We start from the raw sequence: 25,711 nt of genomic DNA, 5'->3' as shown, positions 1-25,711 counted from the left end.
TATGTCTGTATGTATTCCTTCCAGTCAGCAACTTCACCCAAGTTTTTTTGAGTAGAAAGTTAATTTTTTTAAATCTTTTTCCCTCACCATTTCATAGATGCTGGGGGCTGTATTTTAAGATAGCACTCCACTAGGTTTTCCGCATAATTGAGTAATCATTGTAATGTAATATTCATTAGTACGTTTTGATAGTTTATTTAAAGTCTCACAGTTCGTTAAAATAAATCTGTTTACAGGCCTTACCAGTAAATTCTCAACAAGTTCTTCAACTCTGGGAAGCTCTCCACATAAAAGGACCCAACCAGAATGAATTTCAAAGGAGGCTGAAAACATTTGCATTTCAGTTTGATGTTTGTAAATTATCACCTTTGTGCAAATCCTCTGCAGTTTTGACTCAATTAAGGCAATCCCGTAAATGTTTTATGCTTGTTTTTGAAAGAATAGAGTGATTTTATGTTATATCGAAATGTCGCCACAGTGGGATGGATCCCTGTTCTTATTGAGTTAAATGAGTAATGTTTTTAATTAGATCACATTCTTTGTTTAAAATGTTTCTTGTGTTGTGATATCAAGCGTAAATTTCAAGCCTTATTTTAATTTTTTGGCCAAACTGGCATTTCTTTCCCCTGTGAACCAAATTATAACTTGGTAACTTTCCTTATTATTATGCAAATGAAATAGATAAGAAGGTGGCACCTTAACTGTTAAATTATTTTAAAGCAATTAATGTAATAAAGTTCAGGCAAATACATATCGTATTCCATGGAAAGTAACATTTCTGTTCAATTTCCAGAATTTTATTTTGTTTTATTTCACAGTGCCATTCTTGTGTATTTATCGGGGGGAAAAGTTTGTAGAAAAACTTGTCACAGGAAATATCACAACAGTGATTCAAAAGTTATTTAATTACTGTGGATGTGAACAATAGAAGAAATGTATCATTGTTTCTAAACAATAATCTTGGACATTGGTGATTTGGCAAAGCTTAGTGGATGGATTCTATTTATTGACATTCGTATCTTGAATTTTCCATTAATTTGCCTTGAACTGCAAATTACATCCAAAATGTTAATGAATTGAATTATTGTACCAGTGATATTTTAAAATGTTGGTTTTGAAAAATAAATACAACTGAGAAACATGTTTTATGTAATCCACAGAAGTCACACATCAGGAGAAGGGAATCTTGAATATGCTTGATACTGTATGATTGTTATGTTGCTTTTGAATAAATGTATGTTTTTGAGGATTTGCTACTCAAGTTGCCCACTGTTTAAAAAAATGATGCTTGTATAAAAAAAGTTGACAGATACCTTGTGTTTGTACATATGTGGTAAATATACATTCAAAATCTCTCAACTACTGTATGTAAAGTCTCGTGGCAACACAAATAAAATTCATAGAAAAACTTACTGAGTTTCTAATTATGCAAAAAAGGTGAAGTCTGGCAATTTTTAATTGCATAATCACTTTTTATTTGTCACAAACAGTTAAGTATCTAACCTATAATTATAAACAATTTGTACTGAAATGAGTATACCTAGTTAAAATAGTGCAACCAAATTTTCTAAAGATTGTGAAAGAAGTATTTCAGTCTAATGTCTAGACAATTTGTTTTTTTCAAATTTAGAAACGCTCTTAAAAAGCTCAAGAGACCAAAATTTCTGAAAGCGTAATTGATCTACAATATATGAGGGCGACATGACCACATTCAAAAGCTTCCTGATGTTGGATGACAACTGTCGGCCCCTGACAAATCCTGCCTGGTCCTCCGAGATCAATTCTGACAGGCACCCCTCCACACGTTTCGCCAGAACTTTAGCTAGTATTTTTGTGCCAGTATTTAAAAGTGAAATAGGCCCATAAGACCCACATTCAAGGGGATCTTCTTTTTCAGGATTAGAGAAATCGAGGCCTGCTTCAGCGTGGCTGGCAGCACCCTCTCAGCAGAGTCGTTGAACATTCCCAGTATGTGTGGCGGCAACAAGACCGTGAACTGTTTGTAAAATTCGGCCAGAAAACCATCCAGCCCCAATGCTTTCCCCGCTTGCATGGAACCAATACAGGCTAACTTACTCCAACCCCAAAAGTGTCCCACCCTCTTCAGCCTTTCTACCACTGGGAAGTCCAATCTGCCCAAATATCACTCCCATCTCCAAGTCATCCTCTGGCAGTTCAGACTTGTATAGCCCGCAATAAAAATCCTCAAAAGCTCCATTAATCTTATCTGGGGCAGTAACCAGCTTCTCACCCCCCCCCCCCCCCCCCCCCCCCCATCTATAACCTGAGCTATTTCCCGTGTTGCTGCCTGCTATCTCAATTGGAGACAATAATCGACAGGCTTTATCCCTGTACTCATAAAACGTCTCTCGTGAACGACGAAGCTGGCTCACCGCATTCTCTGTCGATTTAAGCTCAAACATCATTTGTAGTCTCTTTCTCTTTGCCGTAAGGGCCGTGGTGTACTGCTGATCCAACTCCAAGATTAAGTCTAACAGCCTCTGCCTTTCAGCCCTGCCAGCCATAACCTTGTGGACCCTGTACGATATTAATTCTCCTCTGATCACCGCCTTCAACGCGTCCCAGAATGTAGAAGGCGAGATCTCCCCATTCTGGTTGGAATCTACATAATTCCCTATTAGCGCAGCCACCCTTTCATACAACCCATTATCTGCCAAGAGTGATGTGTCCACCCTCCATGGCAGGCACTGGGCTTGGCCCGTTTCTAATTGCATATCCACATAGTATGGAGCATGATCCAATATTACTATCGCCAAGTATCCAGCTCCCACCACCCCCGGGAGTAACGCCTTTCCCAGAGGAGCTAACCAAATCTTTTACTAGGTATGGACTACCAAAATACATTGAATCAGATCAGGGATCCAATTTTATGTAGTTATTCAAGAAAGTTATGGATAGCTTATGAGTAAAGCAATTTAACTCAACGGCGCATCATCTGGAATCACAAGCAGCATTAGAAAGATGGCATCAAACTTTAAAGACCATGTTGAGGGCCGAAAGTCAGGATTATCCAGAGGATTATGAAGGAATTCCATTTGTACTATTTGCAATTAGGGATGCACCAAATGAATCTACTAAATTCAGTCCAGTTGAAAGATGTGCTGTCAGGTGAATTGGACATTCAGAATTCTCCCTCTGTGTACCCGATAAGGTGCCGGAATGTGGCTACCGAGGCATTTCACGGTAACTTCATTGCAGTGTTAAAGCCTACTTGTGACAAAGATTATTAAAATTAAGAGGGCGAGGCGGGGATTGGCCCCGACCCTGTTGGCTTAGAAACCACCCACCCCCGGAACTACTGCAAAATCTTGTCCAGTGGACACAACCCCTCATCCGGGGCCAAATGGCGCCTCAGCATAGGGTACTGGGCCCGGCATTGCAACAATGCGAGCGAACAAGAGGAGAGGTGCGGTGATGAGCACAAGTCCGAGCCAGCGCATAGATAAGCAAAACCGCGTTGCCTGGGGCAGAGTTTCGAGGGAAGGGGGGGGGGGGAGGCGAGGATGGAGGTTTCCTCTGCCGCGGTCAACCCACCCCCCCGTAAGCGGTGCCACTCCTTGGAGAGGGGGGGGGGAACATCACAACCCCCTCCCCCCGGTGAAGAGAGGTTGGTGCCCCTACTCTTGCCCCTCGACAACACACCCCACCCCCACAAGAAAACTGAAAACACCCTTGAGCAGAACGCCTCATGGCCGGGCGGGACCCCTGAGGACTCAGCCAGAGGGCTGCGGCAGCTCCCTGACTTCAGGGTCATTGGGCGGTGGTGGCATGGAGGACCGCCCCAATCTCTGACTCCAGGCACTTCCATCTCTATTCTGCAGCTTTTCCTGGATCTGTCTGGTGGCCTGTGTTCGCGAGAGGAACGGGGGTCTGAACCACCGCCTCCCTCTGGCCCAGTTCCCGAAGAGCCCACAATAAACCCTGTCGCCCATCTGGGGGGGGGGGGGGGGGTGATTGAGGCAGAGCCAGGGCTAGTTGGTGGGTCCGTGCCATCCGCCACGTTCATTGTGGCGAGGGACTCAGCCCCAGAGGGCCGGAGGAGGACAGTGAGTGCAATGAAGGTTCACCAGACTTGTTTGGGGGATGGCGGAATTGTCTTATGAAGAGAGATTAGGCAAACTGTGCCTGTTATTTCTTAGAGTTTTGAAAAATGAGATGATTTCAATGAAACGTACAAAATACTTAAAAGGAATAGACAAAGTAGATGCAGGTAAGTTGTAAGATTTGGGGAGCTAGAACAAGGGGGCACAATTTCAAAATAAGGGAGATGCCACCCAGGACCGCGATTAGGAGAAATCTATTGACACAAGAGGGTTGTGAATCTTTGGAATTATCCACCATTGAGGGCCATGGAAGCTCAGTCATTGAGTATGTTTAAAACAGAGATTGATAAATTCCTGATTAACAATAACGTAAAGGGTAATGGGAATAGTGTGTAAAAGGCATCGAAGTGTCCCATCAGCCACCATTGTGTTGAATGGCGGAGGAGGTTTGATGGGCTCCTAGTTTTTCCTTGCATCGCATTTGCTTCTTTTGCAAATTACTTGAAATATGAGCCCTCTTGTTCTTGATCCTTTTGAAAGTGGGAACAGTTTCTCCTTATCGACTCTGTCCAGACCCCTCATGATTTTGAACATCTCGATCAAATCTCCTCTTCGCTTTCTTCTCTTCAACGATTCCAACCTCTCCAATCTATCCTATCTGAAGTCTCTCATCCTTGTAAATCTCATCTGCATTCGCTCCATTGTGTTCATATCCTTCCTATAATGCGGCACCCAGAACTGTACACAATACTCCAACTAGTGTCGTGCATAAATTCAGCATATCTCCTTTGGGGTTAGGGTAAATTGGATTAGGGTGGGATTGGGGTTAATATTAGTGATTAAGGTGGGGGTAAGGAAGTTAATATTCGGGTTAGGGTGGGATTGGGGAATATTAGAGGTTATTGTGGGAATGCGGGGAGGTTGAGGAAAACGTAATGTAGTGGACGTATCGAGAGTTCCGACTCTGTAATTTTAAACCAACAGTTATCGGTTAAGCAGATGCAGTTTGAAGTGTTTCTGATTATTGTTACACAGTTTAAATTCTGTAAAGGACAGCTTTCAGCCCGGTGTCTAGCTCCTCACATAACACTTGTTTTGATCCTGTAACCTTGACAAGTCTTACCATCAAGCTTCCTGATTGGCTGCAATCACTCCATTATTGGTCTGGCCAATCAGTTGATGTGATACTGCGGGTTGTAGGTGGTCCTGATCTCCTATCTGTCTGTCCCCTTCCCTCTCTCCCCCCACCCTTCCCTCCCTCCCTCCGGTCCTCCTCCACCCTCTCCCCCGCTCTCTACAATATGTCCGGCTCCATATTGAGAGCTTCTATTAGAGCTGTCAGTGCCAGGAGACGGCTGATCCCCACCAGAGCAGCGCTGACTTTGGTAAGTGAGACGACCGTCCATGTGAAATCGCATCGCCTTCACAACACTTGGTCTGGCCTTTAAGGGCTGCAGCGCGCCCCGGGGTCCCGGCGAAAGGGGCTGTGGGCTCGCCCGGGGAGTGGCAGCCCTGTGGCTGCAGAGTTTGTTGTTGACCGCCTCCCTCCACAGACTGCAACTGAGGATGTTTGGACAATCTTACGTCTCTCGATGTTGACAGCTGGCAACAGATTTCAAAGTGCTGGCTGTCCTATTGAAGAAAGCCACCAGCATTTTGCGAGTAATGGGACATTATTTTTAAATGTGCCACGGTTTTATATTAAATAGTATTGTTTCGTTCGCTATCCGAATTCCCCTCCCACCCAAGCCCACGTTCTAATAACAACAGAGCATGCTGGAAATAGCCGATCATCTGTGGACAGAAAAACAGTTAATGTATCAGGTGAGTTTACCTTTCAGCAGAACAAATCTGTGTCTCTGACCCTGAAAGTAAACTTATCCTCCAAGTCACTTGCTTCTCGCATGCTCAAATTCCCAATTTTCTAGTCTTTCGCCTTTAGTTTATTATGAATATCAGGAACTAACGGGTCTTTGACAAACAATTGGTTTAATTATTCATTACCAGATCTGGCTAGACTGCCCAAAGCATCTCCATCGCAATGATAGCTTGTGTATCATCTGCTACCAGATAGATGCACTACAGGACTCACCAAGGCACCTTTGACAGCACCCTCCAAACCCATAACTGCTACCATGTAGAAGAAGGGCAACAGATGCATGGAAACGCCACTACCTGGAAGCTCCCCTCCAAGTAACTCCCCATACAGACTTCAAAATATATCACAGTTCCTTCACTGTCGTTGGGTCAAAATCCTGAAATTCCCTCTCTAACAGCAATTTAGGTGTACCTACACCTTAGGGACTGCAGTCACCACTGCCTTCTCAAGGACAATTCGGGATGGGCAATAAATGCTGGCCTAGCAAGTGATGTTTATATCTATCCCAAGGTTGTCCAAGAAGGCAAACAGAAATAAAAACAGAAAATGCTGGAAGAACTCAGCAGGTTTGGCAGCCTCTGTGAAGAGAGATTTAACATTCCAAGTCCATATGATTGATGACTTCAGCTCTGAAGAAGTGTCATATGACTTGAAATTATAAGTCTGATTCTCTCTCCATAATGCTGCCAGCCCTGCAGTTTTTCCAGCATTTTCTGTTTTTATTTCAACTTTCCAGCATCCACAGTATTTTGCTTTCATTGAAGTCAAACATAAAACCAGGCTTTACCACCCACGTAAACCACCCCTTCCAGCCTTGATTCTAGTCTGTGGAATTTTCTTCCCAGAGAGCATTGGAGGCAGGTTCATTGAATATTTTTAAGGCTGAATTAGATAAATCCTTGATTGACAAGGGAGTCAAAGATATAAATGGTAAGCAGGAAAATGAAGTTGAGACCACAAATCCGATTAGTCATGATCTTAACAAATGACAGCAGGCTTGAGGGGCTGAATGGTCTACTGTTTTGTATGCTCTCTGCCTTTTCCAATAGTAGGGTGTTGAATTCATGGGCATTTTTGTTATAAAGATCACAACTATCCAAACAACTATTACTTACTGCCATCTCTTAACGCACTAGGTCAAATCCTCTGAAGCTCCCCACTGTCCTGGTCCTGAATTTTCCTCTTTCTCTAGTTTCTCTCCTATCTCCCCTCACGCACTCTCTGAACTGGTGTCGATAAGATGCACCTCTTGCTCTTTAAAACATAAACTGACTAATTCCCCCTCCTCCTGTCTCGTATGTTAGCTGATAATTATGTCCCCTTCGGCACTATCCCATTTTCTTTCATATCTGTTGCCATCACTTATCCTTATCAGTTGAAGCACTCTTGCCTCTGGCTTAGTAGGTTTCAGGTTCAGGACGTGAGCACCAAAATGAAGGCTGGGCATACCAATACAGCATTGTGGGAATGCTGCACTGCCAGAGGTGTTGCTTTTAGATGTCATGTTAAACTAGTACACCCTCAGATGGATGTAAAAGATCCAACTGCACTGTTTTGAAGAAGAGCAGGGGAGTTATCCCCAATGTCCTGGTCAGTGGAAAAGTTGGCTGCCTCATTTCCTAAAATCCAACCGTGATAACACTTCAAAAATATTTATTTGGCAATAAAGTGCTTTGATATGTCCAGTGGTTGTGAAAGGTGCTGTGCAAGTCATTTCCAACCACCCCTTTCTTCTCCCAAGTGCTCAAATAGTTTGTCACTTCCAAAATATCATAGATTATCATAGAATTTACAGTGCAGAAGGAGGCCATTCGGCCCATCGAGTCTGCACCGGCTCTTGGGAAGAGCACCCTACCCAAGCCCACACCTCCACCCTATCCCCATAACCCAGTAACCCCATCCAACACTGAGGGCAATTTTGGACATTAAGGGCAATTTAACATGGCCAATCCACCTAACCTGCACATCTTTGGACTGTGGGAGGAAACCGGAGCACCCGGAGGAAACCCACGCACACGCGGGGAGGACGTGCAGACTCCGCACAGACAGTGACCCAAGCCAGAATCGAACCTGGGACCCTGGAGCTGTGAAGCAATTGTGCTATCCACTATGCTACCTTGCTGCCCATGTTTCTTGGAATTTCTGGTTTGATTGCTTGAATCAAGATCTCGCCCCGCTGTAGTACCAAAATGACTTATAAAAATCATATGACATCCTAATTGGGCTGGTAACAAAGGTAAACTATCCCTCTCTTTTTTTAATTATTTGTTCATGGAGGCGTCATTAGTAAGGGCAACATCCCTAATAGCCCTTAAATTGAATAGTTTCCTGGGCCATTTCAGAGGGCAGTTAAGAATCAATTACACTGCCATTGCTATGGGTCTGGAGTTGCATGTAGGACTGGCGAAGGACAGTAGATTTCCTTCCCTACAGGACATTAGTGAACCAGATAGGTTTTTATAACAATTAATGGTAGTTTCATGGTTGTTATTACTAAGACTAGCCTTCAATTCCAGATTTGTCTTTTATTAGTCAAATTAAAACTCCACCAGCTGCCATGATGCGATTTGAACCCATGCCCCCCGCTTTGCCTATTTCTTTAAGAGTCCCCAATTATTTTTTCCAATTACAGGGCAATTTAGCGTGGCCACTCCACCTAATCTGCACATCTTTTGGGTTGTAGGGATGAGACCCACGCAGATACGGGGAGAATGTGCAAACTCCACACGGACAGTGACCCAGAACCGGGATCGAACCTGGTCCTTGGCACCATGAGGCAGCAGTGCTTACCACTGTGCCTGTGCTGCCCTTCGCCTTGCCTATTTCTACCTATGCAACACCATGTGACTTCAACTTTGCCTCTACAGAACTGTTGCTGAAACCCCTTTTCATGCCTTTGGTACTTTTAGGTTTAATTTTCCAGCGTGTCCCTGGCTGGTTTTCTACATCCTACATGTTGCCAAGGGCAGCACGGTAGCACAAGTGGATAGCACTGTGGCTTCACAGTGCCAGGGTCCCAGGTTCAATTCCCCGCTGGGTCACTGCCTGTGAGGAGTCTGCACGTTCTCCCCGTGTGTGCGTGGGTTTCCTCCGGGTGCTCCGGTTTCCTCCCACAGTCCAAAGACGTGCAGGTTAGGTGGATTGGCCATGATAAATTGCCCTTAGTGTCCAAAAAGGTTAGGAGGGGTTATTGGGTTACGGGGATCGGGTGGAAGTGAGGGCTTAATGTGGGTCGGTGCAGACTCGATGGGCTGAATGGCCTTCTGCACTGTATGTTCTATGTTCTAATAGCCTTTACACCATTGATGGTGATTTTTTTTGGCTATGATTAGCAAGATAAGAATAGAGCCTGGCGATTTCGTCCAACTGGATGACAGTGGATAGGTATTGGAGGATAATGGTGTGATCAACTGTGTAAATGTCTGAGGCTGGATTAAGAAGGATGGGGAGGGATAGTTTACTTTTTGTCACAGTCACACAGGATGTAATTTGTTACTGATAAAGTTGTTTCGGTAGTGTGTTAGGGTGGAAACCTGATTGGAGAGAGTTCCAGGAAAGGCGGGCATGAATTTGGGCGGTGACCTGATGTTCAAAGATTTTGGAGAGGAAAGGGAGGTTAGAAATGGGGTGGTCATTTGATTGATTGATTGTCACATGTACCGAAGTACAGTGAAAAATATTTTTCTGTGGCCAAGGGAACATACACAGTACTTTTGTAGAGTCTTTCGGTTTACAGAATTATTTCAGCTCCGAAGGAGGCCATTTAACCCATTGTGTAAGCACCGGCTCTCCAACTGAGCTTTATGGCTTAGTTACATTCCCCTGCCTTTTCCCTGTACCCCTGTACATTGGTTCTATTCAAATCATCATCTATCATCATCTAATGCCCTCTTGAATGCCTTGATTGAAACTGCCTCCACCACACTTCCAGTCAGTGCATTCCAGATCCAGACCACTCATTGCATGGGAAAGTTTTTTTCCCTCACATTTGCTTCTTTTGCAAATCACTTTAAATCCGATATCAAATCTACTCTTATTCTCTCCCAAGGAGACTAGTCCCAACTTTTCCAAACAACTTCATGACTGAAGTGTCTCATGCCTGGAACCTTCTTATAAACCTCTTCTGCACTCTCTCCAATGCTTTCAAATCCTTCCTAGTGTGGCGCCCAGAACTACACACACTATTCTAGCTGAGGTCTAACGACTGTCTTGTATCAGTTCAACATAACCTCCTTGCCTGTGTACTCTATGCCTCTATTAATAAAGCCCAGGATACAAAAGTTTTATTAACTACTCTCTCCATCTGTCCTGTTCAATGATCTATGCAAATATATACCCAGATCCCTCAACTCCTGCATCCCCTTAAGACTTTTGCCCTCTATTTTATATTGCCTGTCCATGTCCTTCCTACCAAAATGCATTACCTCACACTTTTGAACTTCATCTGCCACTTAGCTGCCCATTCCACAAACTTGACTGTCCTTTTGAAGTCCTACACCATTCTCTTTGCATTTTACAGTACTTCCAAATTTCATATCATCTGCAAACATAGGTCAAAGGTTAGTTCCGGGGTGATATTGGCAGATTTGAAGGAGAGACATAGAACCTGAGGATAGAGAACCGTAAGTGATGTTAGTTGACATGGGAGCCAGAAAGTTTTGGGAATGGAATTGAGCAAACAGGAGGTGAGCCTTTAAGGGCAAGGTGGGCTCAGGGATGATACAAGGGGAGATAAAGGAGAAACTAGAGAAGGAAACCAGTTCAATGCTAGGAAAAGGTGGAAGCCTTTGAGCAAGTTCAGCCCAGGGAGCTAGGAAAAGGGAGGGAAGTGGCAGAGGTTGCTCATTGGATCACCCTGTCTTGGTGACAAAAAAATCCATGTGTTTCTTGCACATTGGAGGCAAGGTTGGGGGAGGGGGTTAAGAAAATGGCTTGCAGTGGAGAAAAGAAGCCAGGAGTTACCTTGGCATTCCAGAATGATCCTAAAATAGTAATTTTTGCAGTTGAGAATAAGACTAGACTGGACTAATTCTCCAGTATTTCCAGTTAAGTCTTGTGCTCACCTATCCTCTCACGCTCCAGCTTCGCAAGAGTCTCAGGCGTGTCCCACCTCAGGCACCAATTCATCCACAGTGCCCAACCTGTGCTGCTATCCGCCTCCTCCCGCTGTGTCCCTTGCTCTCTTTTTTTCCCACCATTCCCTCGTTCCTTCGCATACCTTCCTGGTGGATAATACATTGTCCCATTTTGCCCCTCCCCTAACCCCCCCCCCAGTCTATTTTCCAACCTATACCGACACAACAAAGCCAACTTTGGGGTGGGCATGGCACATGCCCTAATGGCCACTCCACCTAAGTCGGTGGCGGGGCAGTCCAGAGTCACCTATGCGGGGGAGGTGGCCTCTTTGGCGTCCACTACACCCGCAGCCCCGCCACCTTTCCGGTAGCTAACCCGGAAACTGGGGGTGAAGTGCTACGCTTACCCCACCATCACCACAGGGGTGTGCATTTGCGCAATGGCCAGGGTCGTTGGCCCCTTGGCCCTTGTGGCCGCCTCTTGAATGTACAGGGAGGTTATGTTTTTCCTGAGGGCGGAGTGGATGGTCCACCTTGCCCTTGAAAAAGAGCTCATGGTGGGCGGGGCCTACGTGGCAGTGGACCTTATTGAGGCCACAGCCGAGAGAGTCATACTCTCCAATGTCCTGCCCTACCTGACTACAGAGCTCCTCCGACCCACCTCCAACTACGAGGGGATGTACGTTCCGAGTTGGTGCTGCTCCCTCTTGGTCTAAAGGTTCTCCCCCACCCTCAGGCACATCTACTCCTTCTGGCGCCAGGCATCCGTCCGACTGGCCCTGGAGGTGGTTTTAGAGGGGGGATTCAAAGTCTCCCAGCAAGGGGAGTATATTTCAGTATATTTCCATCTGCAGATGGCGTGTGTTGCCATGTCTTCACGAAGGTGGGGCATGTGCAAAAGAATTGCCCCACCTCTAAGGCCACCACGGACACCAAAGTGGCCACGGCTGGCACCCCCCCCCCCTCCCCCACTGACGTTATCACCCCACTCCCACGAGGAGACACCACACCGATGCCTACCACCCAAACGGGTGCCGGTGTGGAGGAGGGAGGGTACCCGCAAGACCAGTAAGAAGGTGAGGTGGGGAGCCGTTAGAGCAGCATGTTGGCGCAGTGGTTAGCATTGCTGCCTCACGGCGTCGAGGTCCCAGGTTCAATCCTGGCTCTGGGTCACTGTCCATGTGGAGTTTGGACATTCTCCCCATGTTTGCGTGGGTTTTGCCCCCACAACCCAAAAGATGTGCAGGGTAGGTGTATTGGCTGTGCTAAATTGCCCCTTAAATTGGAAAATAAAATGAATTGGGTACTCTAATTTTTTTTTTTTTTAAAAGAAGGCAAGGCGGGGATCGGCCCCAGACACCCCCGACCCCGTCGGCCTAGAGAACCCCGCGCCCCGGAACTCCGACTCGGGGGCTACTAATGCACCTTGCTCTGTGGACACTCCACCTCATCCGGTTCCCATTGACATCTCAACGTCGGTTACTGAACACGGCATCACTTCAACAAAGAGAGTGGTGGTGATGCACGTGACCATGAGCCGTAGATCAAGGCAGTCATAACCCTGGGGGCAGGTTGTCAAGGGAAGGGAAGTGGCGATGCAAAGATGGAGGTTTCCTCGGCATCACACCCCAGAAGAAAACAGAAAAGATTAAATACACCTCAACCCTCAGCTGTTGCAGCCCACCCCGCGCAGGACGTCTCAGACCGGGTGCGAGCAGGACACCCGCGGGCTCGTTCCACCCGGTGCAATTTGCACAACGCCAGAGGGTTGCGGCAGTTCCCTGACCTCGGGGTCATTGGCGGTGGCGACGGGGAGGGCCTCCCCTGTCCGTCCTAGCCTCCGACGCCAGGGGCGGGGCGGGGGGGGGGGGGGGGGGTGCCCGGAGATGGAAGCCGCTTATTGACTTCTTCAAGGAGAGTTCAGACGTCAGTGGGAGCAAGGGAGGCAGGGGTGGATACAGGGGATAAAAATGGGGAAGGCAGGGTGGGTGGAGGGGAACGGCAGGGTGGGGCGATGGGGGACAAGGTACTTCACTTTGCGAATATCTACGCTTCCCAGGATGGCCAGCAGCAGATGACTTTCTTTGAGCAAGTGTCCACTCATCTTAGGACCATCGCCGTGGGTTAGTGCATCGTCCTGGGGGTGAGCGGGGGGGCCGGATTTTAATTGCACCCTCGGAACAAAGAACCACCCCTGTGGCTCTCGTGCAGTGGTGAAGTTAAGGATTCTGGTCAGGTTTTTTGATTTGGTGGACATCTGATGGATTCTCCATCCTGACTCCAGCGTCTTCACCTTTGTGAGGCCTGGGATCTGAGTGTCCAGAATCGACCACCTCTACATTTCCAGGACGTACCTGCCCTGCACCCCGACAGCCTCTGTGCAACAGGTGCCGTGTTCGGACCATCGTCTAGTATGGGCGGGGCTCGCCCTGTCCCGCACTCAGTCGCAGTACGCATACTGGAACTTCAACAACCTGCTGCTGGAGGACGAGTAATTCCTGGGCTCATTTTATTGCTTCTGGACTGGCTGGAGAAGGACGCGGGGAGGCTTTCCCTCCTTGAGTCTATGGTGAGATGTGGGCAAGACCCACATGCGAACCTTCTATCAGGAGTATACGAGGGGGTCGACAAAGAGGCGGATGTCCAGGGCTGAGGAGTTGGAGAAGGAGGTGCTCGACCTAGAGTCGCATCTCGGTCAGCCTGATGAGGACCCAGCCCTGCAGCTGGTGTACAGAGAGAAGGACTTGCTGTGGGTCCTGCAAATTGTTGGGTCCCGCGGTGTGTATGTGAGGTCGCAGATCCAGAACGTCACGGACATGAACCCCGGCTTCCCATTCTACTCGCTGGAAAAAGGAGTGGGATCCGTCAAGCAGCTTCTTACGCTGCTGGCCAACGATGGGTCCCTTGTCTTGGATCTGGTCAGGGCCCAATGGAGGCCATGGAGAACTTCTCGGTTAGACTGAAATGTTGCCTCATCTAGTTCCATGTCTTTAGTGTGGCAACCACCACTGGGCAGGATGTGTATTTTGACGGGGGGGAGGGGGGCCTGCCGTGGTGAGGGCCCAGAGGGTCGTTCCCTTGCAGGAAGACTCCTCCAACTTCACACATCCCATATTGGGTTCATGTATCCATCCTCTCATTCTCTCTCCGCCGCAGCTGCCCAGTGGTAGTATTGTAGATTCGGCAGGGCCAGACCGCCTATATTTTTCCTCCTTTGCAGTGTCGATTTGGGGATCCTTGGGTTCTTACATCCACACAAACACCATGATCATTTTGCCTTTGTTGTGGAAAAAGGCCTTGGGGATGAAGATCGGTATGGATCTGAACAGGAAGAGGAAGCTCGGCAGTACATTCATTTTGATCATCTGCAGTCTCCCCGCCAGGGCGAGTGGGAGTGCATCCCATCTCCATAGGTCCTTTTTAACTTCCTTCGCCAGACTGGTCAGATTCCACTTGTGGATCCGTGTTCAGTCATGGGCTATCTGGATCCCCAGGTAGCGGAATTTGTTTTGGGCTAGTTTGAATGGAAGTCCCTCCAGCTCTGTCCCTCCCCCGTTTGGGTTCATCGGGAATGCCTCGCTTTTCCCCAGGTTGAGTTTGTAGCCCAAGAAGGCTCCGAACGCTCTCGGGAGCTGCATGATTGCTTTCAGGCATTTCTGTGGGTCCGAGACGTAGAGGAGCAGGTCATCCGCATAGAGTGAGACACTGTGCTCTCTGCCTCCTCTTTGGATGCACTTCCAGCTTTTCGCATCTCACAGAGCGATTGCCAGGGGATCAATTGTTAGGGTGAACAGAAGCAGGGCAATGGGCATCACTGCCATGTGCCTCTGTGTAGCTGGAAGTATTCAGATCTGGTGGTGTTGCTGTGGTGAGGGGCAAGCTGATGCTCGGGTCGATGGTCTCCCTCTCTCTTGGGCGGCTTGGGCCCCCTCGCCTCATGGGGCTATCGTTCATCCACTCACTTTTTGTGGCCCTTTCCGCCACTTCTGCCATCTCTTCGGCCCCTTGAGCTCCCGTTTGATAGCATTTGTTTTGGCGTTGTTCTCTTGCCTCCATTGGGGTTACTTTGCTATCGATTTTTCGGGCAAATTCGCCTAAAAGTGCCTATTTGATTCTGGTTAGGAGAAGAACCGCCTGATGTGTGTCCGCTCAGCCCATCACCGTCACCGGAAATTTTTTTTAAAAAATAATAAACTTAGAGTACCCAATTATTTTTCTTTTCCAATTACGGGGCAATTTAGCATGGCTAATCCACCTAACCAGCACATCTTTGGGTTATGGGGGTGAAACTCACACAGACATGGGGAGAATGTGCAAACTCCAGTCACTGGAAGTCTTGAATGTTTTCTACTTAAGGCTGAAACAAACTGGCAAGCCAATGATCATAGAAAAGTCTAGACCAGTGTTTTTCAAGCTTTGTTTCCTGGGACCCACTTTTACCAACCAGCAGGTCATCCCGACAAACCATGTTTGATTATTTTTAATGTGACAGGTGAGCCAGCTTGGTCCTCATAATCTCACTTGCTTTGTCATTCTTTATTATGTAAATTTGCTAAGGACTGCAGCTGATTATCTAAATTGTCACTCCATCCTTTGGAAAAGAAAATCAAGAGGCTTGTCCTCAAACTCGTCTTCAAATGCCTTTGAAGTTCTGAAGGCTGTCAACTTTCATTTGCTAGTCCTTTCCTGCTTGTTTGTTCGCAGCTGAAAAATGGAGGAATTTCCCCTCCGTGATTTTGCATCAAAAGCACGGACATACAGGGCGCATGACTTGCTCTCTGCTGCCACACCTGGCGGGAAGACTGCATTGTTCCATTTGGAAGCTGGTTGCGGCCAGCATTCTCAATTTAAAAGCCGGTCATGGCCATTGGGCGCTTCTCTCAAGATCCCTAGCTCTGTGACCCTCAATCTCCCTGCGGGTTTCAATTTGCAGTTTGAAAAACCCTGGGTTAGACGAGCTGTGGGAAGCATTCCAGTGCTCTGTGCTGGTAAACTGCAGTTTTAGCTGTTCGAACTCCATTGGTATTCCAACTGTCTAGTGGGTCATTTATCATTGGTTCTGCTAACCTGCACCGTAGATCTTTGGTCTTGATAAGTGAGTGCATCCCTAAGTGTGCATTCATTATTAGCAACTGTAACAACTTATATTGATATAGCTCCTTTAACATTAAAAAAAATGCTGTCTCTTCATGGAAGCATTATAAAATAAGCCATAACACCGAGCCATCTAAGGAAAATACAGGTCAGATGACCAAAACCTTGATGAAAAAATAAAGTTTTGGGGAGTGTCGTAAAAGTGGAAATAAGGCAGGGAGATGTAGGAAAAGTATTCCAGAGCTTGTGACCTATGAAAGTGAAGGCATGGCTACCAATGGTGGAGAAATTAAAATCAGAAATACACCAGAGGCCAGAATTAAGGGAGCACAGATATCTTGGAGAATTGTGGGCTGAAGGAGATTACTGCAAATTGGGAGGGAGAAGACCATGGAGGAATTTGAAGGATGAGAATTTTAAAATTAAGACTTTGACCCACATTGGCTTCTGGTTAAGCATCGAGCATAAGATAGTGGAACATGACATGGGGCGCAGAATTTTGGATGACTTCAGGTTTAGAGAGAGTCCAATGTGGGAGACCATCCAGCAAATAATTTGTAAAATTGTTTTTAGTAAATTTCTTTGAAGTCTCTTAAATAATAATAATCTTTATTGTCACAAGTAGGCTTACATTAACACTGCAATGAAGTTACTGTGAAAATATGGTGATGGATTTCCATGCATGTCAAATATCCAGCACAATAATAAAACTTTCCTTCTCTTTAAAGGGGCTGTTGGTTTTTCATATTAATCTATACAATTTTCAAACTAAGATAATGATTACAATTTTAAGTAGGCTTTGGATTGGAAATAAATAGATAAATTCAATTGTGTGAAATAGGTGGGATCTATTTAAAAAGTAGTCCTGGTTTCCAACTGATGAATTATTTTGCACGACAAAATATGAGAAACATCCAGTGTTCTGTACAGAAAATTTTCTGTACAGGAAATAGATTTCAGTGTTATAATTTTGACATTCTTAAATTTTGTGAATGTTACTTTAAAATTGAAACCATTGTTAATCTTTTAAACTTGTTTTTTTTCTCCTTGCATAGACTCCTTTAGCTGTTAATAAAATTAAACAGCTGCTTCAGGAAAAGCCTGAATGTGTAAGTATCATCAAGTATATATCACTCTTGCCTGTCTCCCCTAACAGGGAAAATATGGGCAATACTTCAAAAACAAGAATGAGTGTTTTATTAAAAGAGAGCTTTTATTTGCAGCACATGCTCTGTAGTGATACTATATATATATATATATATATATATATGTCAATTAATTTATTTTAACTTTCCCTTGGTAGAATTTTGTACTTGTCCCAAGAATAGATCCTCATTGATTTTCAACTTATTTTAGCATTCTCCTTAAAGAGCTTTAATTCAAATTATTAGAGTGAATTCACTATATAAATGTTACAATTTTTAATTAATTAAAAGCTATTTTACAATTAGTATATACCTTTTTATTCATTCATGGGATGTGAGCTTCACTAGAAAGGCCTGCAGTTGTTGTTCATCACTAATTTCCATTGAGATACACCACCTTGAATTGCTGCAGTCATGTGGTGCAGATACATCTTATTGCTATTGAGAAAGAAGTTCCAGATTTTTGATCGAGCAATAGTGAAGGAGTGGCGATACTGAATCAAGTCAGAATTTGTGGCCTGTAGGCGAACTTGCAGGTGGTGGTATTCCCATGCATCGCCTACCCTAGTTCTTGCAGGTATTAGAAGCCATAGGTTTAGAAGGCGCTATCAAAGAAAGCTTGGTGAGTTCTGCAGTGCATCTTGTCAATGGTGTACATTTCTGCTACTGTCTTCTGGTGGTAAAAGGCTCCCGAGCCAAGTGGTTTGTCCTGGAGTGTGTCGAGCTTCAAGTGTTGTTGCTCATTCAAGCATGTGGAGAGTATTCAATCATGCTCCTCAAGTTGTGCCTTGTCGATGGTGGACAAGTATTGTGGAGTAAGGTTACTTGCTGTTGATTCCCAGCCTCTGACCTCAAACTGTGACCATACCATTGAGTTCGGTGGTTGATAAATTTCTGGTTAATGATAGCCCTGGAATGTTTATGGTGGGAGTTTCAGCAATGGTAATGCAGTTGAAAGTCAGGGAGGAGATGATTAGATTTTCACTCGTTTGAGGGGTGGTCATCGCTGGGTTACCTGTGTGGCATGAATGGTACTTGCCACTTATCAGCTCAAGCCTGAATGTCGTCCAGGTCTTGCTGCAAACATGGCCTGCTTCAGTATCCAAGGAGTTGCAAATGGTATTAATCATTTTCAATCATCAGGGGACATCCCCATTTCTGATCTTATGGTCAAGAGAAGGTTGTTAACGTGGACTTCCGGTTGTGACCATGGAGTGAATGGTCACATACAGTGCTGCTCCTGCTTAAAGTCACAGAAAAGAGCTCTTTCTACACAGAACCGGGTGGAATTTTGGTGAAAAGGTGTAGGTGAATGTTAGAGGAGTAGTTTACCCCTGGAATGGTATGTCTTCTGATCACCAGACCTGGCAGAAAATAGTGAGAGATTTGGCTGGAAAGTTGAAACAGTCTTGTGCTTCACAGACAGTCTCTTCCAGCATGAAGGCGAGGGAGGGGCAAGCTGGAAAGCCCCAGATACAGGAACTGATGACTTTTATCAAGGAGGAATTCCATAAACAGAGGAAAGAAATACGCGGGGATCATGCAAAGGCCATTGCAGAAGCTGTGGCACCCCTGAAGAGTACTCTGGAGTGGATAGAGAGGTGTTTGGAGGTGCAGGGGTCACAGATTCGGGAGAATGAAGGAGTGATCTCTGACCACAGCGATCGTGTGGTGGCTCTGGGGGCGGAGGTGGGGCTCCTAGGAGACCTTTGTAAAACGTGAGCAAAGGTGGAGGAGCAGGAGAATACCTTGAGAAGACAGAACCTGCGAATAGTGGGCCTGCCTGAAGGAGTGGAAGGTGCGAATGCCATAAGGTACGTCTCGAGGATGCTGGCGGGGATGGTGGCAGAAGGGGTGCTAGATAAGGCACCTGAAGTGGACCGAGCGCATAGGTCCCTGAGGCAAAAGCTTGGAGCTGGGGAGCCGCCGCGGGCGGTGATCGTGAGACTCCACAAATTTGTGGAGAAAGAGAAAATTCTACGGTGGTCCAGGGAGAAGCGTAGCTGCGACTGGGAGGGAAATAACGTCCGAATTTATCAGGATATTGGAGCCGAGTTGGCAAAACGGCGGTGCTGTACCGGTGGCAGATCAGGTTTGGGGTGCTCTATCCGGCGAAATTATGGGTGATGTTCGGAGGTCGGGAGTATTATTTCGAGACCCCAGAAGCGGCCAAAGACTTCATTCAGGAGCATAAACTGGAGGTGAACTGAGTGGACAATGCTTGGGAATCGGGGTGCTGGCATTATGTAATGGCCGGGAGCATGGTTGAATTGGGTGTAGGGATTGGGGGATTTTCACTGTTTTTTTTGTGGGGGGGGGTTTTGTTCGAGATTGTAAGGAGTTGTAGGGGTGAAAAGTTTGTGGGGATGGATATTTCCATCCTCCCATCTGTTTTATGGGACTGTTTGTCTTTAACATTTGTTTGTTTGCTTTTGGAGAAGAATGCCAGGAGTTCAGGAGAAATCCTTGTTTGGGTGGGGGAGGGTAAAGCCAGCAGGAGGCCTTCTTCCTTCAGCTGAGGAGTGGGCCGGGGGGGGAGAGGGAGGGGTCATTAGGATGTGCCTTTGGGCAGGGGCAGCCACGCTAGCAGGTTATGCTGGTGAATGGAAGTTAGGTGGTGGAGGAGAAGGCCAAGAGGGGTGGCCGGGGGGAGGGGGGAAGTGGGGGGGGGGGGGGGGGGAGAAGGGGAAGAGGAAAAGCGGGGGGGAGGTTTCTGCGACGTGGCAGGGGTTGAGAGATGACATGGTTAAGGGCGAGGAAAGGGGCCATCAGGGATGGGCTAGGTACAGTGGAATTAAAGGGGCAGGAGTTAAGTGGGGAAGATGACGGACGGTAGAGGGGATTGGAGGCGCAAGCCTCCGGTAAGGTTGGTAACGTAGAACGTCCGGGGACTGAAGTGCCGGTTAAAAGGTCGCGGGTGTCCGTGCACTGATGCACGATCAATTACAATTAAAGACGAGGTAGTAACATAACTGAAGGCTTTAATAGACTAGAACTGTTCGCCAGCAGCTTCGGTACAGAATGAGGGCTGCTGGGGCGGCACCAGTTCTTATACCCCGCCTGTCAGGGCGGAGCTACATACAAAACAGCCAATGGTAAACTCCTAGGTTTAACCAATGGTCTTCAGCCTCTCGGGTACTGCAATACCTGATAATACCACATTCACCCCCTGTAAAAAAAGAGTCCGGCGGGGGTGGTGGCTAGTGGTCACAATTGCATCTAACATGGTATGATCAGATATGGAGGTACCGTGATACGTCCTTGCAGGGTTGTCGAGAATATTTACAAGCGTTGAAGATATATACATTGTGTTCATTTACAGTTACACTGAAGCAATCAGTCGGTTGGGTGGCCTGGTTGTCCTCCTGGATCGTCTGAACTTCGGTGGTGATTCTGGTGGGGGTCCTGGCATCTGCGACTCCGGGAGCGTGGCTTCGGCCTCCATGGCACTTCATCACCCTTGGATGGCACTGGTGGGGCAAACGGATGACACGAGAAGGGGGCGTCTGTAGGGGGCGTTGGTGGGTGGGAGGGCCTAGGCAGGAGCGGCGGGAGGACTGACCTTCCTGTGAGGTGCTGTGGAGGGGGGTGGTGATGGTTCGGGTGCACGTGGGGTTCCGGCGGGTGCCAGGTCCCGAAGGGAGACTGTATCTTGCCGGTCATCAGGGAACGCCACGTAGGCGTACTGGGGGTTAACGTGCAGCAGGTGGACCCTCTTGACCAACGGGTCCGACTTGTGCGCCCGCACGTGCTTCCGGAGCAGGATGGGTCCGGGTGTTGCTAGCCAGGTTGGGAGCGAGGTCCCAGCAGCAGCCAGAGCAGTGGCACCACGGCTGGCTCTGATGTTCAGAAGGGAGGGTCAAAGCGCAGAAGAGCAATAGTAATAGGGGACTCTATAGTCAGGGGCACAGATAGGCGCTTCTGTGGACGTGAAAGAGACTCCAGGATGGTATGTTGCCTCCCTGGTGCCAGGGTCCAGGATGTCTCCGAACGGGTAGAGGGCATCCTGAAGGGGGAGGGCAAACAGGCAGAGGTCGTTGTACATATTGGTACTAACGACATAGGCAGGAAGGGGCATGAGGTCCTGCAGCAGGAGTTCAGGGAGCTAGGCAGAAAGTTAAAAGACAGGACCTCTTGGGTTGTAATCTCGGGATTACTCCCTGTGCCACGTGCCAGTGAGGCTAGATATAGGAAGATAGAGCAGCTAAACACGTGGCTAAACAGCTGGTGTAGGAGGGAGGGTTTCCGTTATCTGGACCACTGGGAGCTCTTCCGGGGCAGGTGTGACCTATATAAGGACGGGTTGCATCTAAACTGGAGAGGCATAAATATCCTGGCCGCGAGGTTTGCTAGTGTCACACGTGAGGGTTTAAACTAGTATGGCAGGGGGGTGGGCACGGGAGCAATAGGTCAGAAGGTAAGAGCATTGAGGGAGAACTAGGGAATAGGGACAGTGGGGCTCTGAGGCAGAGCAGACAGGGAGAAGTTGCTGAACACAGCGGGTCTGGTGGCCTGAAGTGCATATGTTTTAATGCAAGAAGTATTACGGGTAAAGCAGATGAACTTAGAGCTTGGATTAGTACTTGGAACTATGATGTTGTGCCATTACAGAGACCTGGTTGAGGGAAGGGCAGGATTGGCAGCTAAACGTTCCAGGATTTAGATGTTTCAGGCGGGATAGAGGGGGATGTAAAAGGGGTGGCGGACTTGCGCTACTGGTTAGGGAGAATATCACAGCTGTACTGCGGGAGGACACCTCAGAGGGCAGTGAGGCTATATGGGTGGAGATCAGGAATAAGAAGGGTGCAGTCACAATGTTGGGGGTTTACTACAGGCCTCCCAACAGTCAGCGGGAGATAGAGGAGCAGATAGGTAGACAGATTTTGGAAAAGAGTAAAAACAACAGGGTTGTGGTGATGGGAGACTTCAGCTTCCCCAATATTGACTGGGACTCACTTAGTGCCAGGGGCTTAGACGGGGCGGAGTTTGTAAGGAGCATCCAGGACGGCTTCTTAAAACAATGTGGACAGTCCAACTAGGGAAGGGGCGGTACTGGACCTGGTATTGGGGAATGAGCCTGGCCAGGTGGTACATGTTTCAGTAGGGGAGCATTTCGAGAACAGTGACCACAATTCAGTAAGATTTAAAGTGCTGGTGGACAAGGATAAGAGTGGTCCTAGGATGAATGTGCTAAATTGGGGGAAGGCTAATTATAACAATATTAGGCGGGAACTGAAGAACATAGATTGGGGGTGGATGTTTCAGGGCAAATCAACATCTGACGTGTGGGAGGCTTTCAAGTGTCAGTTGAAAGGAATTCAGGACCGGCATGTTCCTGTGAGGAAGAAGGATAAATACGGCAATTTTTGGGAACCTTGGATAACGAGAGATATTGTAGGCCTCGTCAAAAAGAAAAAGGAGGCATTTGTCAGGGCTAAAAGGCTGGGAACAGACGAAGCCTGTGTGGAATATAAGGAAAGTAGGAAGGAACTTAAGCCAGGAGTCAGGAGGGCTAGAAGGGGTCACGAAAAGTCATTGGCAAATAGGGTTAAGGAAAATCCCAAAGCTCTTTACACATACATAAAAAGCAAGAGGGTAGTCAGGGAAAGGGTTGGCCCATTGAAGGATAGGCAAGGGAATCTATGTGTGGAGCCAGAGGAAATGGGCGAGGTACTAAATGAATACTTTGCATCAGTATTCACCAAAGAGAAGAAATTGGTAGATGTTGAGTCTGGAGAAGGGTGTGTAGATAGCCTGGGTCACATTGCGATCCAAAAAGACGAGGTGTTGGGTGTCTTAAAAAATATTAAGGTAGATAAGTCCCCAGGGCCTGATGGGATCTACCCCAGAATACTGAAGGAGGCTGGAGAGGAAATTGCTGAGGCCTTGACAGAAATCTTTGGATCCTCACTGTCTTCAGGTGATGTCCCGGAGGACTGGAGAATAGCCAATGTTGTTCCTCTGTTTAAGAAGGGTAGCAAGGATAATCCAGGGAACTACAGTCCGGTGAGCCTTACTTCAGTGGTAGGGAAATTACTGGAGGGAATTCTTCGAGACAGGATCTACTCCCATTTGGAAGCAAATGGATGTATTAGTGAGAGGCAGCATGGTTTTGTGAAGGGGAGGTCGTGTCTCACTAACTTGATAGAGTTTTTCGAGGAGGTCACTAAGATGATTGATGCAGGTAGGGCAGTGGATGTTGTCTATATGGACTTCAGTAAGGCCTTTGACAAGGTCCCTCATGGTAGACTAGTACAAAAGGTGAAGTCACATGGGATCAGGGGTGAGCTGGCAAGGTGGATACAGAACTGGCTAGGTCATAGAAGGCAGAGAGTAGCAATGGAAGGATGCTTTTCTAATTGGAGGGCTGTGACCAGTGGTGTTCCACAGGGATCAGTGCTGGGACCTTTGCTCTTTGTAGTATATATAAATGATTTGGAGGAAAATGTAACTGGTCTGATTAGTAAGTTTGCAGACGACACAAAGGTTGGTGGAATTGCGGATAGCGATGAGGACTGGCCGAGGATACAGCAGGATATAGATTGTTTGGAGACTTGGGCGGAGAGATGGCAGATGGAGTTTAATCCGGACAAATGTGAGGTAATGCATTTTGGAAGGTCTCATGCAGGTAGGGAATATACAGTGAATGGTAGAACCCTCAAGAGTATTGAAAGTCAAAGAGATCTACGAGTACAGGTCCACAGGTCACTGAAAGGGGCAACACAGGTGGAGAAGGTAGTCAAGAAGGCATACGGCATGCTTGCCTTCATTGGCCGGGGCATTGAGTATAAGAATTGGCAAGTCATGTTGCAGCTGTATAGAACCTTAGTTAGGCCACACTTGGAGTATATTGTTCAATTCTTGTCGCCACACTACCAGAAGGATGTGGAGGCTTTAGAGAGGGTGCAGAAGAGATTTACCAGAATGTTGCCTGGTATGGAGGGCATTAGCTATGAGAAGCGGTTGAATAAACTCGGTTTGTTCTCACTGGAACGAAAGAGGTTGAGGGGCGACCTGATAGAGGTCTACAAAATTATGAGGGGAATAGACAGAGTGGATAGTCAGAGGCTTTTCCCCGGGGTAGAGGGGTCAATTACTAGGGGCCATAGGTTTAAGGTGAGAGGGGCAAGGTTTAGAGTAGATGTACGAGGCAGGTTTTTTTACACAGAGGGTAGTGGGTGCCTGGAACTCGCTACCGGAGGAGGTGGTGGAAGCAGGGACGATAGTGACATTTAAGGGGCATCTTGACAAATACATGAATAGGATGGGAATAGAGGGATACGGACCCAGGAAGTGTAGAAGATTGTAGTTTAGTCGGGCAGCATGGTCGGCACGGGCTTCGAGGGCCGAAGGGCCTGTTCCTGTGCGGTACATTTCTTTGTTCTTTGTTCCTGAAGAAGTCAAGGAGACGTTCATGAGGTGTCTGGTTGGTAGTTGTACAGAGCAGTGACCGGATGGCTTGGAGGGCCTCCGGGAAGACTTCTTGCCAGCAGGAGACTGGGAGATTCCTGGATCGTAGGGCCAGTAGAACGGTCTTCCAGACCGTTCCGTTCTCCCTCTCTACCTGCCCATTTCCCCGGGGGTTGTAACTGGTCGTCCTGCTTGAGGCAATGCCCCTGTTGAGCAGGAATTGACGCAGTTCGTCACTCATAAGGGAGGACCCCCTATCACTGTGTATGTACGCGGGGAAGCCGAACAGTGTAAAGATACTCTGGAGGGCCTTGATGACGGTGGTTGCGGTCATGTCGGGGCAGGGGATGGCGAAGGAGAACCGGGACTACTCTTCAATCACGTTCAGGAAGTACGTGTTGCGGTCGGTGGAGGGGAGGGGGCCTTTGAAGTCCATGCTGAGGCGTTCAAAGGGACGGGAAGCCTTTATCAGATGTGCCCTCTCTGGCCGGTAGAAGTGCGGTTTGCACTCCGCGCAGATTTGGCAGTCCCTGGTGTCTGTCCTGACCCCCTCGATGGAGTAGGGCAGGTTGCGGGTCTTAATGAAGTGGAAAAAACGAGTGACCCCCGGGTGGCAGAGGTCCTCGTGGAGGGCTCGGAGGCGGTCCACTTGTGCGGTGGCACATGTGCCACGGGACAGGGCATCAGGAGGCTCTTTTAGCTTCCCGGGACAATACAAGATCTCGTAGTTGTAGGTGGAGAGTTCTATCCTCCACCGCAAGATCTTGTCATTTTTTATCTTGCCCACTATCGAACATGAACACCACCGACCGTTAGTCAGTGAGGAGAGTAAATCTCCTGCCGGCCAGGTAATGCCTCCAATGTCGCACATCTTCGACTATGCCTTGTGCCTCTTTTTCGACCGAGGAATGGCGAATTTCGGAAGCATGGAGGGTACGGGAGAAGAAGGCCACGGTTCTGCCCGCTTGGTTGAGGGTGGCGGCAAGAGCTACATCGGACGCATCGCTCTCGACCTGGAAGGGGCGGGACTCGTCGATGGCGCAC

The 25,711-nt window shown here is 47.5% G+C and overlaps 2 protein-coding genes across 3 annotated transcripts in view; both read left to right on the top strand.

Annotated features, from left to right (window-relative positions):
- The window catches only part of LOC140429554 (terminal uridylyltransferase 7-like), a 145,866-nt gene extending 144,458 nt beyond the window's left edge, over positions 1 to 1,408 (top strand). For both annotated transcript variants that reach the window (XM_072516712.1, XM_072516711.1), the window contains exon 29: positions 237 to 1,408. In XM_072516712.1, the coding sequence (XP_072372813.1) occupies positions 237 to 310 (74 nt within the window). In that variant the 3' untranslated portion in view covers positions 311 to 1,408. The remainder of the gene's footprint in view (positions 1 to 236) is intronic.
- A 3,858-nt stretch (positions 1,409 to 5,266) lies between these two features.
- Positions 5,267 to 25,711, top strand: part of isca1 (iron-sulfur cluster assembly 1) — a 64,062-nt gene continuing 43,617 nt past the window's right edge. Inside the window, exons 1-2 of the mRNA XM_072516710.1 lie at positions 5,267 to 5,449; positions 17,168 to 17,221. Of these exons, the coding sequence (XP_072372811.1) occupies positions 5,366 to 5,449; positions 17,168 to 17,221 (138 nt within the window). The 5' untranslated portion in view covers positions 5,267 to 5,365. The remainder of the gene's footprint in view (positions 5,450 to 17,167; positions 17,222 to 25,711) is intronic.

This window comes from Scyliorhinus torazame, chromosome 9 (assembly GCF_047496885.1).
Source record: "Scyliorhinus torazame isolate Kashiwa2021f chromosome 9, sScyTor2.1, whole genome shotgun sequence".
NCBI classification, from domain to species: Eukaryota; Metazoa; Chordata; class Chondrichthyes; order Carcharhiniformes; family Scyliorhinidae; genus Scyliorhinus; species Scyliorhinus torazame.
This window is presented reverse-complemented; position numbering and strand designations above follow the sequence as displayed.